Raw genomic sequence first — 16,704 nt, 5'->3', positions numbered from 1 at the left:
TTTAGCGTGCCGAGATGCCACCAAAACATTCAAAAGTATTGCTATACTACCCACCACTCCTTTCACATTATAGAAATACTCTGTTGGTATCAGTATCGCTTCAAGGGTACTGGTATTGCTACTGGTATCTTAATTTTAACGATACCCAGCCCTACCCAGCTGCGTCTATAATTTTTCCAACCTTCTTTATATGAAACCGACTGCATTCCCATAGAAACTGCACTCAAATATGAAAGCTACAGCAGCTTGAGAAATAGCGATTTGGGTCGCAGAATTTTTTTAATTTACTATACATCAGTCTACACCATAGCCACAACAGTGTGGGAACATTTTGTTCATCTGGTGGTCAGTAATGTACCAGTGGTCTTCTGTATTATAGTTGAAGTTATACCATTTTCCTTCCTTCATTTTTATTGACACACTTTTGTCTGTTTTGATTGAAGGAAATCAGGTTTCTCATTTTCCCTGTGTTTCTTGAATTGGCCTGCTCACTAAGTGCATGCACTTCATGTTAACACAAAACGGATGCATGTCAGTCATGTTTGTTTAAAACAGCCTGTTGTCCAAATATCCGGATCAGAGCAGCATGTGTGCAGCGTAGAGTCAGCCAATGAGAGTGGTGTAAATCACCTGCTGACTGTTTTCCTGACAGCTTGACTGTCTGCTTCCTCTCACTCAGCCTCACCTGTCTGACATAATGACTGACACACTGATTATTTAGATGGACAGGGAGATATTTTCTCTCTCTGCTCTCCTCCTCCTCAGGTTTCCACTCTTTTAGCTGACTGTTGGTCATGCTTGTACATTGTTTTTCAGGGTACATTTAGTTAATTTTCCAGTGATGACAGGTTGAAATGGAGATTGATAGCAGATATTTTCTTTAAAAGGGCTGCATCAAATTCTTAGTTTTACAGAAAATTGATAATCAAGTTGTCATTTCCTCTTCTGCAGTGTCTAATTTCACAGCAGAAGACTAGAGACTATTACAGCATAGGTCATAGACATGGTCTATATCCATATACACCGCCTTTCACTGGTATCATAGCCATTAAAAATAATAATATCACTTGAAAATGGCTAAACTTTACTTAAGGATTTAAGAAAAAACTAGACTAGACAGGTGTAAACAGCTCTCCTCCTGCTCCTTCCCTCCTCAGTCAGTTATGTGTCAGTAGGTCAGGCTGGGGCCAAGGTCAGGCTGATCCCACAACACTCTCTTCCTCAAACAGCCTCTCTTTTCTCTTATTCTTTTTCTCTGCTGTCTTTTTCCTCTCGGCTTGTCAGTCGGTCTCCCCCCCCCCCCTTGTTTATTGCATGTTTTATTGTCTCGTCTTGTTTATTTTGCAGTCTTCTCTCTCTCTCTTTTCTCCCTCTCCAGTTGAAACCTGTTGACACCAGTGAACTTTACAGTCTGTCTCTCGTACCCACCCCCTTCCTTTGTACCCACCCCCTTCCTTCTTACCTTCCTTATCCCTGTGTGTGTGTACGCACGGGGCCCCAAAGCTTGTGTCAGGGCCTGTGAGAGCCTGCCTGCACTTCTTGTCAGGACATGGACTCTCTCTCTCTCTCTCTTTCTGTTTCTCTCTCTCTCTCTCTTTCTGTTTCTCTGTCTCTCTCTGTGTCTCTCTGTCTCTCTCTGTCCCTCTCTCTCTGGGTCTCTGGGTGGGGCGATGCAGCATTAGATCATTTCCATCATATATTATGCGTACCACACCTCTCATTGTATACAGTCATACCAGCTCCTCAGTTTCTTGTGTTACTCACACTGTGTTTGTTCTGTCTTGCTTGTCTTCGATTTTTCTTTTTTTTTTTCTGTTTTTTTTTCTTTCTTTTTGTTGCATGTCTTGTCCACAAATGTTTGTTATTGGATTTTTTTCCTGTTTTGCCTTTTTGCTTTTTTTTTTGCTTTTATCTGGAATATTTTACACTTTATATCCTCTACTGTTTTGCTTCTTTGGTTTTGTCTTGCAGCTTATTTCTATTTTCATTTAATTGTCTTGATCGCTTTTCACTTATTTGTTTAGTCATCTTTTTGTCTTTGTTGTTCTTCCTTCTGCTTTATGTTTTCTAACTGTTTCTCTAACTTTTTTCTTTTTTTCCTTATTCACGTCTCTTTGTCTATATTTGCTCTGTCTTATTTACCCCGCTCTGTATGAAGTGATGCAGCTCACTGAAATGTGTCTATACAGTATGTGCATATTAAATGATTTGTCCTGATCCATTAAAAATGTAACTTCCCTCTTTGTTTCAGTGTTAGCTTTTCAGTGTAGTCCAGTCGTCCCACCCTGAGCCAGGCCACTGATACCTGAGGGTGAAGTGTTGGGGTGGGGCTTGGTGTTGAGTCAAGAGCAAAGAGGTTAAAGATGAGAGCTTTGGTGTTAAGCATAATCACAGCACCTGCTTTAAACAGTTCACCTTGCTTTTTCTAGAGACTGTAGCCTGGAAACAAAGAGGACTTCTCAAGGACTTCTTCTTCTGAAATAAAGATTCGCCACAGGGTTCAACGTTAATGTTTTATTGTTTTTTGTTTTTTTTTTTCATTTTTTTGGTCTGGCAAGTGGGTCATAAATTTACTTGCCTGAAGTTATTTTGACTTGCCCCCACACGTATTGTTTTATTCATTGAAAACGACCTGGGGTGACCTCTAGCTCACCTGATAGAGTGTGCGCTCCACATAGGCCTCAGCAGCAGCCTGGCTTCTCTAGCTGCACTATCAGTAAAAAGCAATAAAAGACCCCCCCCCATATATTGTTGAAGTTTTTCCCATGTCTTGTAATGCCCCACAAATAAACTCCCGTTTCCAGGATCATTGAAAAGTGTTTGTGCTTCAACTCATAAACATTGTCTTTACCCACTCCAAGTTTCTCACATCCTGATCGGTACTGTGTATGTGAAACTCAACAGATATGAGAAGGAAGTGAGGTGGTTCACATCTTAGCTCCTTCTGTTTTCGGCTCCGGAAAAAGCTATATGCTTAATTATTCTTAATATATTCTTTTTTATTACTTAGCCCGGGCAATCACACGATCCTTGCTGTTTATCCCTGAACCTAAAACAGTAAAAAGTTATTTGGTGGTTTGTAAACTATCTCAAGTGTTACTTTTCCTGGATGTTTAGTTTTAGGATGTTACATTTTTACATTAATCCTGTGTGTTCACAGTCACTTCATGTTTTGTAAAGATCACAAAGACAAAACAACATGTATTTTTAGCTGCTAGTTTAGCTGGTGATTCTTGGCAGGTACTTGGTGTTTAGGCACCAGATGCTGCCGTTTTTTTCACTTCAGAGTTCTCTCACTTCAAATGTACCACGTACTGCCTCGAGTGTCACTGACATATCTTCATTTGTGAGATAAGTGTAATGTAGACTTCAACCATCAACTCATTCATGTCTGACCAGCATCCCCTGCCAGTGTTTTATGTAAACAACTGGACTTCATTACATGTGGTGTGACAAAGACCCGTTTTACTTGTGTAAAAAAACAGCTTTATTTACAGAGTATGATGGATAGGACTAGGGCTTGGTCTGTGTGTGTGTGTGTGTGTGTGTCTGTGTGCGTGTGTGTGTGCTCGACTGTGGATCCGTTAGGAATCACTGCATTCTTCAGCAGCAGCTCTCTGTGGTATGCCAGCACATTCCCCACTGCTGAGCTGGAGAATCCACTCGGAAAGCAGGAGCGGGAACTTTTCCTTTCTACCCCCCCCTTTCACTCCACCCATCTACTACTCTGTCTGTCTTAACTTTGTTCTCCTTAAGTAACCTCCTCCCCAGACCTTATCCTCTTTTTTCTCTTTCCACAACTTCATTTAAGTTGTTTAAACTATGTTTTCCAAATTCCTTTCCCATTCAGTCTGGGACTTTGTCCTAAACCATGACGTCTCGTTTTATGGACTGTATGTAAGTCTGTGTTGTGTAACTGTGTTGTTCCAGGACCTTCCATACAGATATTTAATTCACCCTCCATCTCCTCCAGTCATTTCTCCCTGCCAGTGCGTCTCTTGGTGTTTTCCAGCCAGCTCACATTAGCCTCCTTTGCAGATGGTTTTCCTAAATTAAGCCCCTGCTCTGTTTATTGTTGGTCAGCTCTCTCTCGCTTTCACTCGGATTGCTGTCCTCCGGTTGGTAAAGGGAACACGCTGTGTCGGATGTGGTGTTGAATCAACAACAGCTATAGCGAATTGCCGGCGGTGGGACAAAGTGAGCCAGTCTCATGTTTGTTTTGCTAACAGCAGAAACACAGAGGTTTAGAGGACACACACAGACAGAGACTTGGAAGGACTTTCCACGCACTGAGTTCAGTCCTTACACCTCAGCTGGAGCTTCATCTTAACTGTGACCAAAATGTAATTTAACCTTTGTTTGAAACTCAAAACACAAAACTTTATTTTAGTAATCTTCTAGACCCCCCTCCCCCAAACACACAAGCACACACACACACACTCAAACACTGGTTTCTGGTTATGCAACTTTACAGTGGCTGATATGGAAATTTTTAGGTGTGAGTTTAGGTCAAGTGTACATACACACCTTTTGACACACGCTGTCTTGCTTACAGACATCCAGTCTCTCTGTCTGCCACACACACACACACACACACTCACACACTTTTGCTAAAAAGCTGGTGTGTCACTGTCATTGTGATTGGGAGTTAATGTGTCCCTTTGCTAACCACTAATATGGTCTTATCTGTTGTGCTGCCTTGTTGTGGCTTTGTGTGCTGTTGACCTATCTATATTTAGAACGAGAGGAATCATGTGTCTAACCAACAGTCTGCACAAGTGTGTGTGTGTGTGTGTGTACGTGTGTGTCTCCATTGGTTTGTGTTTGCACATAACCAATGTGTAACAAATGAGCTAAAACAATCACATTGTTTCCACCACGGTCACTTGTGTCTTGTGATCACACAGTCGGATGTGAAGAGGACACGATGTATCCAGCTCAGGGTCAAAGTTAAACCCAACCAGCATCTGCTGCTCTGAGGCTCTTGGCTCCATGTTTGTAAAGGGACTCATATTACTTTTAGATGTAATATTATGTATATTAATTACGGAAATTTTCAGGATTTCTTTTTTTTTTCCTGGCTTTTTTTTTTTTTAGCCTTTTTTTATTTAGTGTTGGAATCAAAACCTGAGAGCGGAGAAAGATGAGCAGCAAATGTCTCAGACCACTGAGCCACTGTTTTTACTCCTGTTTGTCCATGATTTGAATCCTTTGTTAATACACTGTAGTCACAATTAATGTGTTAAAATCTGAAGATCAAAGACGCTGCTGTTTTACAGTGAACACAGCAGTCTTGTGATATAAGATGGTGAGCTGCTGTTAAAAGAAACTTTTGATGTTTTCACACATTATTGGGGGATATTTTAAACTTTTTTTGTTTACTTCCACTCTTCTATCATTAAAAATATAGAATATAGAACACTGAGGAAATTTTAAAATATAAATCTCAAATTGATTAATGAGAAGACGGTAAAATAATTGAGTAAGCAATCCTATATCTATCCAGCGAATCAAACCACTATCCTATTCATGAAGTAAATATCTGTAAACAACAAAATCCAGTGAAATCAGTGGAGCCAAGTGACAAATGTCATGTGTTATGCAATTTATTACATAGCATATATATTTATTTATTTTATAAAATTATTTGTTGTATTTATTTTTAATTTCCTACCTTTTTTATTCATATTTATTTTCCCTCAATTTAATTGTCTATTAATATATTTCATATACAGCTGTATTATCCTTTGACCCCAGTTTAGAATGATTGAGCACTTCTCCAAATACAAGTGTGTCTTTTAAATGTCAGTAGGTGACAGCTCTGCTTTTCCACATACTTGGCTACATTACATTGACCGGGTACATTAGTCTGGGGTTTGCAGAGTCGTATCTTATTTTGTTAAGCAGAGCTTTTTTTTCTTCTCTTAAGTACCCACATTTCCTGTGGACTGACTTTTGTGCTTATACCTCAGTTTTTCTCCAGTGCTTCCCAGAAAATGGTTGAACCATCCTCAGAGAACGAGAGTGAACTTGTTGCATTCAGTGGTGCGTTGTACACATGTAGGTGGACAGTGTTGTATTGATATTAGTGCTGAGCAAGATGTTTTACGTTTTGGGAAAAAATGAGTCACACCCCTTACTCAATTCTCAGACAGTGCCTTGCCTTGTGTGCATCAGTTCAAATGGGTCGTGTTTGGGGAGTTTTTGCACCTTTCCTGGACATAGTGTGTTACACATCTTAACAGTCTTGAAAAGTGAATTTGAGGACTTTGAGGTTAGCTGGCCAACTTGATGACTAGAGCTTTGCCTTGAGTATGAAATTAAACATTAGCAGATGTAACAGAATTTAATTTTCAAATTGCAAAAGCTGTGATTAAATAAAAAACAAAAAACAACAGGGTTGGAAACAACTGGCCCGTGGGCTTCACATGTAGACACTGCCTTACACTTGACTTGACATATAGTTGAGAGTAGATGAAGAAAGAACTTGTAAAATGCCATGAGCAAGCTGTAATGCTTGCTGTACTACTATGTGAAAACTTGCCAAGGCCAGGCTTGACTACAATCCACATTTGTATTTTACATTGTTGCTCTACTCTGTGCAGAGCAGCTTGAATATGGCAAACATTATAATCATGATCATTTCGGTTAATATTGAGATCACAGTTGTTTAACACTTTTACTCATTGATAAAAGGCTCTCTTTCCGCCATCTTGGCTTACGGGGAACTAAACATGCCATACTGAGTTGCAATATTAGTCTATAAAAAAACAAAAAAACAATTATTTTCCCATATCGTAACCTTTAAAATACCAAAATTAAAAGGAATATGAATTTAATTAATAACATGCTTTGAAGCTGCCTTATGAGAGGAAGATTTGCGGATCTGTCTGTATGTTAGACTCAATATGGACAGACTGGGTGTTGTTTTCAACAAGTCACCAAATAACCATTACGTTTATTACGAAGTGAAGTGACAAACTTGGCTGGTGTGTAGACATCAGCAAGCTTTGCAGCTGAGAAAAGCTTATTAGTCATCTGTAATCAGCCGCAGTTTAAAATGTCAGAACATATTTCAGAGATTATTTCATGTGACCTTTTTTTCCCATCCAAAATTAACATAAACTTCATTAATAACCACTCAGTTCTCTTTGGGAATGAATGACAAGGAATAACTAAGTTTCTCATAGTGTGGACACACAGTGACCCAGTGACTTTTTTATCTTTCTGTCTGCTTTTTGCTTCTGTTGTACTTTCCTCAAGCTAGACAAAGTGTCCAGGCTGTCGAGGAAAGGTGGGCGATTTGATGTGAGGTTGACAGAGGAAGGATTATACTCGCTGAGGGGCAGGGCTGTAATGAAAGCAGCACCCTTGTCTTGGTGCCAGAGACGGTGTCAGAGGGCAGTGCCTGGGCAGAGTGGCACAGAGTTCACCAGCAGGGAAATGCTGTGTCAGCCCCCGAACAAATGATACTCTCTGTCTGAGGTTTTACTGTTTGTGTGTGTCGGACTTTCTTTTTCAGTGTTTCTTCTCAATGATGCTGATGTGATTCATCAGTTCCCAGCATGCCCCTGCCTTTCCGTCTGGCACGAAAGAACAAACTCAACATCCTTTGTCTGGGTAAATACCTGACATCGGCTTTTTTTTTCCACTTTAAGTTGTATTGTTTATTCTGTTAGGCTGTTCATTGACCATGTCCCATTGCCCTCACATGCTTAATTTTGACTTCACACTGAAGTATTTTTCAGTCTCTGTGTCCTGTCTGTCAGGTAGGATACATTGCAAAGATGGGCGAGTTCAATAGGCACTCCCATTTCCAGGGAAGTCAACAGTCACACTCTGAATCAGAAACCAAAATGAAACCAGGGTGAAAGGAGGTGTTAGTATCACTGTGTAAGGAGGACTGGCGGGTCAGTGTTTCTGTCCTCATTCAGTGTTGTAACCTCAGTTTCAAAGCTCCTCTCCTCTTTCAACCTCCCATCCTTTTTTCACTCCAGTAGGATGAGGTTAGCACTTTCCCCTCAGAGCTTAGGGTGTGAGCCACCATGCTAGGAAAGAGTGTGACATGCACTGGGAAACGTTTTAATCCTGTCCACTAGACATGGGACGATAGAAAAATTTAATGTTACGATTATCCTTGCCAAAATAATTGCAGTAACGATCCTGATAATAATGAAAATATGCTTGAAATGCTGCGAAAATGCAATACATCTTAAGAAACAAGTAATTTTATTGCATCACAGATACAACACATATCTTATTTTAGTGTGGCAGTCTCTTTTATTGTTGGTTGTACAGCTGTCTCTTAAGGTGCTGCCAAACACGATATTCACCATTATCCTGATAATGGAAATTCGATACAATCTGCTTTTTGTGGGTGTTTTTTATCAAAATGCACAAGAAAAATGTATATTGTCCTATCCCTGCTGTTCATTTTGACTTTTATTTGGATTCTTTGGTTGTGAGCGTGCTGCATTTTGTTGTAAATTTACTACTGAAGATTGATTTACCCAAGCTCGACTGTTCTTACACTTTCACAGTAACTCATTCTCCCTGAACCGGCCCATTTGTGTACAAGGTAGCTCAGTGTTTCTCCTACCAGTTGACCTTTGACCTGTGCTTGGTTCAACTACTATGACCCCTCTTTGAGCGGTGAGAGAGATGCTGCATGTTTGTCAGCTGAGAGGGAAACTGCTCCCACGCCGGACTCCTTGACCTTCTAACCTTGGAGTAAGAGGTCAAAAAGCCTTGAGCAGCTTCCTGACTGCTAGGTGTTGAGGTTTCACACCTTCTTTTTTTTTTTTTTTTTTTTTTTACAGACATTCTCTTCTGATTTTAGTTTTTAAAGTATTTATTACAGACCTAGCATAGAGCTAACACACAATTTTCTCCAGAATTCTAGTAGATCAAAAGCATTTTTGGGAAGCTTTTAAAGCTTTTTTCAGCTTTACCTCTTCTATAACATCCTAACGTAAATTAAATTCATTTAGTCTTTTTTGACAGAATTGTTGGCTCCACAGGGTCAGTAACCACCAAAATACTCCCACAAAATCTTACACTGAATCAGGGTTCGAAGTTAACACCCACCAAGTGCCAAATGAAGGTCACACTAGCAGGCAAATATTTGTACCGGAATAGTTACATAATTTTAAAAAAAGCTATGCTGAGAGTCTCTACGGTGTCATTTAAGGTCACACTATTGTGTCTCTGCTGTCTGTCTTTGTGGCAGACAAGTTTGACACTCACAGCAACAGGGACCTCATGTTGCATTCAGGTGCACTTCGTAAACTCTGAAATCTATATTGCTTTGTACAGCAAAGCGCGTGGGTGACGACTAAAGTGCATTCACCTTGTAAACACAGTAATCTGTACTCAAATTGCCATGAAGGTGATTTAAAAAGGAAGAGCATTTTAATTATCAGATGCAAATATTTGAACAGTATCGTGTAAGAAGATTTTAAAAACTCTATTTAAAATTCAATTGAAGTTATTACCAGCAAACCCCGTAATTTTCTTGTTTAACAGGTGTTAAAGTACCTCTGTGAACAGCTGCTCTTCTGACTGTCGGAGTTTCACTTAGCCACCAGTGTTGGCCGTTACTCCAAAGTTATTCCAAAGTAGTTTCTCTCTTAATACACATGAATTATTCTCTTGATTATGGAGCTCAGGTGGAGTCAGGTGCAGTAAGTTACTGAAATCCTGTTCTGACAGCCAGAAACATGCAGATGAAATCAGTTGGAAAGGCTTGTACCTCAATAAAGGCACAGAGGACATGTTTTTTGTCAGGGAATTTGCTGTGAAAAATCTTCACAATGGTAACAACAACAACCATTAAAGATCACGAGTCATCCAAGCATCCTTGGTAGCTGTTTGAACAGTGAATCATCTGATTGAAAACCCACAATATGAAATGTTCAAACATACTTTATTATTCAAGTTGATTTCATTGATGACTTTAACCAGAAATTACCAAAAAAGATACAGTTATAGCTCATGATCTCTGCATCTTATGGGAAAATAATCATTGATGTCATTAGATATTTCAGCCTGAATTTTTAAGCTTTTATAGAAGTTCATGGGAGAGTGCTAGGCTCTGGGCTTCAGTGTTTAGTCAGCTTTGAATTTGTGGCGCTGTATGAAAGGAGGAAGTGGGACTTTATAAGATGACTGGACTTTTGTTCAACCCACCTCCAAGCCCTGCTGAATTTAGAGACAGAAGGAAGGACAATGAGACACACACAGACAAGTCTCTGTCACACCGAGAACCCCCACGATCACTGTGTTAACTTTACTTCTTTATCTAAGATATATCGTCTCTGTTATAGTCTGACAGTTTAAATGGAATGTTTTAATATATAAAACACTTTTCACTGACTATATAAGGCATATATTAATACTTTCAATATGCCACACAGCTGCTTTTAGGATCGACTTCAAACAAATGTACTGTAATTACCTAGTTATGTAAAGTTTTGCTTGAGATGTTTTGAGGTTTTGAGTCTGTGACTACTAATGTCAACGCCAGACTGGACAGGAGAGTCTCGTTTCCCCTAACAACATTAGTTGTCCAGCCCGACTGGACAACTAATGTCCAGTCGGGCCTTTTTTATGGTTGCGCTGTATTACTTGTTGCAGTAGACACATTTTTATCCTAGACTGTTAGAAAAAAATGTGAAAGAGTAGAAAGCATTTTATTGTCATTACTCAAATAGTGACGTTGAAGTTGGCAGTGCATGACTGCTTCTGTAAGCGAGTATTTATCAGGGTTTCTGTGTCACATCTTAATGTTTTCCAGTCATTTGGAAAGAAGTGTGTTTTAATCATGGAACAATTCTTGTTCTCGGATGGACCGAGGCTTGCCTCATTCAGAGGAATGAAGGATTACATCATCCCTGGAGCAGAGGGGAGTAACTCCCTGGCTCCCCTCACACACCTCACTCCCTCTGTCCATTTATTTTCTCCTCTTCCTTCTCAAACTTGCCTCTACCTCAGTCTTCCCCCATCCCCTCTCTACTAGTGCTCTATATCCATCTTATGGCCAATCCCTAGTGAAACTTTATAAAGCATCTTTCAAGACTTTTCAAGTCTGTTTTTGTTGTGTTTAGCGAAGCATGATCTGCATGTTTAAATCACAGAAACACTTACTCTTAGGTTAATCTTAGGTTCACTGTTATGAACCTATCTACAACATTTTTAATTTTCTTCAACGCTTGAGTGCTAGTGGTTTGTTCTTCCCAGAACAGCCGTCGACATTCTGTTGGGTGGGCGACGCATTTACGGAAGACAAAGTCAGCTTGGATGACAAAACGCTTATGTGTTGATCATGTCACGTTTATGTCTCGCTACCAGTGGGGATTCCCAATATGTGTAGGCTCTCTGCTGAACTTCGGAACAGCCTGGTCAAGTTCACTCGGTCTTGGGTAAAATGAAAGGGACATTTCACTCATTCACTTTCTCTAACACGGATCTGACTTTTTTTCGTCAAAAAAAAAGCTGCTTGCTCATCCAGCCTCATCTGGGTAGACATGACACACACATGACCTTTGTGGCTGAGGCAAAAATCCCCTTGCATTTTCATAAAAATGACGTTAGATGTGTGGGGAAAAAAAACCAATCAGGAGTTCTTTCCAATCTGTTTTTTCTTCTTCAGTGAAAAGGTGAATCTTTCATTGTAGTCTGAAAGAGAAAAAATGTTGATTTGATGTGAAAACAACCAAACAAAGCCTGAAGCAGTAGGGTTTTTTGTGATTTATTATTACAATTACACTCTTGATGGTATAAATAGCCAATGCCAACATACAATTTGTAACTCAGAATTAAAAACAAATCACATCATATTCAAGACATATGATACTTCAAAAATAAAGATACATGGAAGTATACATTTTAAAGTGTTAATGTACAATTTAACTTCAGTGCAACTAAAGGGTCAAGTTCACTGATATTAATATAGAGATGTAATGGCATTATTTCATAGTTCAATATAATGTTAAACCAAATCTATCAACCAACAAAACAGGACACACACATGTTGGTTACCTTCCTCCCAGTAGAAAATCATGGGACTGACTGTGTATAAACGTGTGTAAAACTGTCAGTTCTACGCTGTGCGTTAGCTCAAGCCTGAATTAAATAATCCCTCAGTCCTGGTCATCTTTCATGGGATGACATGAATGTGAACCTTGTTTGGAAGGCTTCAGGGTCTGTGGTCGTCCATCTGCCCAGTCAGAGCTGCAGCTGTCCACTCGACAGGGCAGAGAGAGCTGTACATCATCACAAAGTAGACTGTGACATTGGGATATCTTTGGACAGAAGGGCTAGCAGATGTATTTTCTAGTTTCACCTCATATGTCAGATTTAGAGACAAGATCCTTCTGGGTTAAGAATGACCAGGGCGGTCAAAATTCATACAGACACATCTCCCAAGCAGGAAGTGAAGTGGACCTGCATCCTGCCTCTATTTGTGTGACTGTCCAAAGCAGTCGCCCTGACCAGTTGGTATCTATAGCTATAGTCCAAGATGATAGGAATGGGCTCCTAAGGGTCCACTGACTCGGACAACAATAGAGCTCCATGACCTCCAGGTTATGTATAGAGCTGTACAGCAGCGGCCTACAGAGCTGGCTGTTTGTAAAAAGCAAAATAGAAGGATGACAGTGCGATGGGCCATGACATCATCTTTGTGTCCTCTATTTTTAACCGTACACGTGGACACTATTTCATCTTTTTATTTTCGGTTACCTTCTCCTCTGCTACCGCCTCAGATATTGTGAAATTGAAATCTTGTATTTTGTATCCAGTGATGTTTTGTTCCTCACTTTGGTCCAATCAGGTCAGTCAAGGTCACCCACAACTAGCTATAAACTTAATGAGATGCTGACATGTGAATTCATACAGTAGGGTTCCCCTGGTCATGGAAAACCTAGAAAAAGTCATGGAATTTCACATCTTGTTTTCGGGGCCTGGAAAAGTCATGGCATTAGTATAAATCATTCAAACGTTTGGAAAAGTCATGGATTTTTGTTATAGTAATCTTCCATAAATAACCTTAAATGTAATGTAACATACAGGCACATTTGTTGTCTGCAAGTTAAGGTAAATAACTGTAAGGTAAATTAACAGCTAATTTCTTGCTTGATACAAATGCAAAAGTTACATGGTTTTCATTTTTCGTGACTAATAATAATCAAGCCTTCCCCTTTAAGACTGGTTATGTGTAAATGTGACATAGTGTGGCAGCATTTGTTAGGGGAAGCGAGACTCTCCTGCATGTATATTTGTGTGTGTGTGTGTGTGTGTGTGTGTGTGTGTGTGTGTGTGTGTGTGTGTGTAAAAGTACAATAATTGTATTATTTGTAAATGAAAAGTCATAGAAAAGTTTTGAAATTTTATCCATAAAATATGTTGCAACTAGAGCTGTACCCGACTTGGAATTATGCTGATTTGAATCAGATTTAGCAGTTCAGTACAAATATTCTTTGATTTGTTTGTTTGGGTTCAACGGGATGTTCAATGTGACAGCAGCATTCACTTAAGATAGTAAACAAGCTAACAAAGCTAAAAACAGATCACAAATATGCAACAGCATTTTTTACAGACACTAGATATCAAACAAAAGCCAGAGACTGCAGCAGTCTAGCTGAACTTGCTAAGAGCCATTGTCTCATACACTTCTAAGCACAAGAGCAATGTCTCTGTCCCTCTGTGCCAAGTAGGCTATCTCCTCCATGCATTATGTCTGCATATTATGTCCCCAGAAGTATACTGCAAAACACACCGGCAAAAAAAAGACTGCTTGACTTGAGTCGTCCAACTGTGGATTTGAACTTTAAGGGGGCAGCCCTTGTTAGAACCCTGATACAGTCTCACCTGCACAACTTTGACTTCATTTCAAGCTCTTGTGAAATAAATGGTTTGTAAAGGTTGTTGTTTTTTGTCTTCTCCTACAGGGGTGATCAGCCAGTGGCAAGGCGAGTCTAAGGAGAGGGTTATCTCACTTGTCCTCACTCATCTCCCGCTGCTAAAACCCGGCAACGTTGAAGCCAAGGGCGAGTACATGCGCCTGCTGCCACGCATCCTGGCCCACACCATCGAGCACGGCCGTCACCTGGAGGAGTCTCGCCAGCTCCTGTCGTACGCTCTCATCCACCCTGCCACTTCCCTGGAAGACCGCTCTGCCCTGGCACTCTGGCTCAACCACCTGGAGGAGAGGGCCGCTGCCCGAGGAGACTCACTGGAAAGGCCTCCTCCATCTGGGCCGCACCACCACCACCATCAATCCACGCCTCCATCCACTCTCTCCTCATCAGGATCTTCCTCCTCCACTAACACCTCCTCATCAGGCAATCTCTACTCCTTGCATCACCACCAGCGCTACGGCTCAGACGACCGCCTCAACGGGTGGCAGAGCTCCAGAGATTCAGGGCTGGGCGGAGGCTGGCATCAGCAGCAGCAGGGCTGTGAGAACGGGCACCTCCTTCTCTACCCATCATCCTCTGTGCCGGCAACCATCAACACAGTTGGAACTGGTGGAAGCGGCAACACTCGTAAGTGAAGTCTTTTCTGTCCTGTGTACCGTGTACTGTGTTGAGCCCCTTTCTACTCATGAGGAGCTTTAATATCAATCTGCACAGAGATGAAGTCAGCATGCTTGGTTGATTCTCACTGTGTAGCACTTGATAATGTAATGAATACAATAATGTAAGAGTATGGGTTCCTGCAATAACTTTTCAAAATGTGATAAAATGATAAAAAATAGATCTATATAAGGTATTACTATGCCCTTTTAACCAATTAACATCAGCATCTCTAACTCTGGTCCATTGTGGAAATTTTATTGCTTCTTTCCACCTATTATTGTTAAACAATACATTTGTCTCCCTTATCCTTTCACATTTTCATTAGGTGTTGTGGAGATATATACGGGATTAGGGATGACCTTAAGAACTCTAGTACTTGATCTGGATGTCACTATTTGTTCACCATACAGAAAAGTCACTATTATGAATTGTCCCTGTTCTCTATAAAAGCTCTTGGTTATGAAGCAGTGATGTAATTGTTCTCTATGAATATCTGCACTCATTCAGATCCATAAAGAAAAAATGATGCATTTACACAGCTGCAGATCAGAGTTTACTCTCCAACATAACTCTATCTAATGTTACAGGCAGAGTGGCAACCAGGCATAACAGTTGATTTTGGAAGATATTCGACAAAATAAACGACATCCAAAATATTAACTAAAATGAAAAAAGTATATGATAACAGTATATTTTTTTTTTATGCTTATAGTACCCAGTCCACATCTCCTCTATTATGCTCTCTATCCTTTTCAGTGTTTTTATTTCTGTTCGATGGAGTAAACACTGGAGGGAGTAGAGGTGTGTCTTTACAGGGGGATCCTCTGAATCAGTTAATCACAAGAGACATAAAAGAACCTTCAGCTGGGTTTTTGTGTCTGTTTACCGTTTTCATACATAAATTCTGTTTGTATGACAAAGAAGATGGATCGATACAACACAGACTGTGTCTAATAAGTGAAAATCTTAGCTCTTAGATCTATCCAAACATGAGATTCCTTAGTCACACGTGTAACAAAGTTCAGCAGTATTTATCCTCCTGTCATTGATTAGAACTGGATGGCAGGTTTATATCCTTTGGTTGTCCAACTTCACAGAAATATTGCCAAAATTTCACACCATGTGTCACATTTTGCACACAAAAAAAGACTCCTTTGCGTCAGTTTGCAGACATTTCTTTTCTGTGAAGCTGGGCTGTAGGTGATGATATCTGTTGAAAATCCTGGATTCTAGGTCAGAGAGACCCTTTCACAATCCTTTTACCTAACATGCTTTATTTCCTTTGATTATCTCATCCGTTCAGACATGATAGGGGCTGCTTTTCAGCCCCAGACTTGTTTGTGTACTTCTAAAGTCAAGGTGGTCAAAACCGCAACACCATGTGAGAACACCTCAGTGATTACTGCCACCTACTCTGTGCTGGCCTGATGATAGTCTCTCTGTCTGGGGTGGCCACCTGATCACACACATCCAGACTGGGGGCTCTAAGCCTCTCTGATCTAGTTAAAATTGTGGGAATCTTTTTGGTATCTGGCTGGACTTGACTGGATAATAATCAATAAAACCTGTTCAGCATCTGCCAGCACAACAAAATACAATGCATATTTAAAGTCTGTTTCATTATAATCCTATTAAAGGCACTCTTAAGGCATTCCAAACCTACCAAACACACTAAATACACCCCGAACACAATAAATACACAACAACCCACACAGCAGCTCCAGAGGCTGTGTGAGGTGGACGACAACACACAGAGAGGGCAGGGCTGTTGAAATTGAACATAACTATGGTCAGAGCAGGATATTTCCAGACAAGAATGCAAGGGCTCTGTTTTTTTTTGTGAGATGAAAGAAACAGCTGAGGGTTTATAAATAAAGACACATTTAAAGCCCTGCTCACTGCTCCAAGAAAGATCCTCTTGTATTTTTGACTGCCAGCAGCTTCAGTCCCACACAAAAGACCTCAGGATTTCACAACTGATAAACGAGAGTTACCCCGGCCGCCGGCTCGAGATTGGTGCATGCAGTGAGCAGATGCTTTTCTCAACTAATGAAATGTTGAATACACAAGAATTGGTTTGTGAATATTTTATGAAATGCAAAGTCAGAGGCCATAAATCTCAAGG

The 16,704-nt window shown here is 40.3% G+C and overlaps 1 protein-coding gene across 2 annotated transcripts in view; it reads left to right on the top strand.

Annotated features, from left to right (window-relative positions):
- samd4a (sterile alpha motif domain containing 4A) overlaps positions 1-16,704 on the top strand; it is a 65,074-nt gene that overhangs the window by 21,405 nt on the left and 26,965 nt on the right. For both annotated transcript variants that reach the window (XM_042490973.1, XM_042490965.1), the window contains exon 3: positions 13,950-14,546. In XM_042490973.1, coding sequence (XP_042346907.1) covers positions 13,950-14,546 — 597 coding nt within the window. The remainder of the gene's footprint in view (positions 1-13,949; positions 14,547-16,704) is intronic.

Source organism: Plectropomus leopardus, chromosome 1 (genome assembly GCF_008729295.1).
Source record: "Plectropomus leopardus isolate mb chromosome 1, YSFRI_Pleo_2.0, whole genome shotgun sequence".
NCBI lineage: Eukaryota > Metazoa > Chordata > Actinopteri > Perciformes > Serranidae > Plectropomus > Plectropomus leopardus.
Note: the sequence above shows the minus strand (reverse complement) of the source record. Positions and strands in the feature narration are given on the sequence as shown.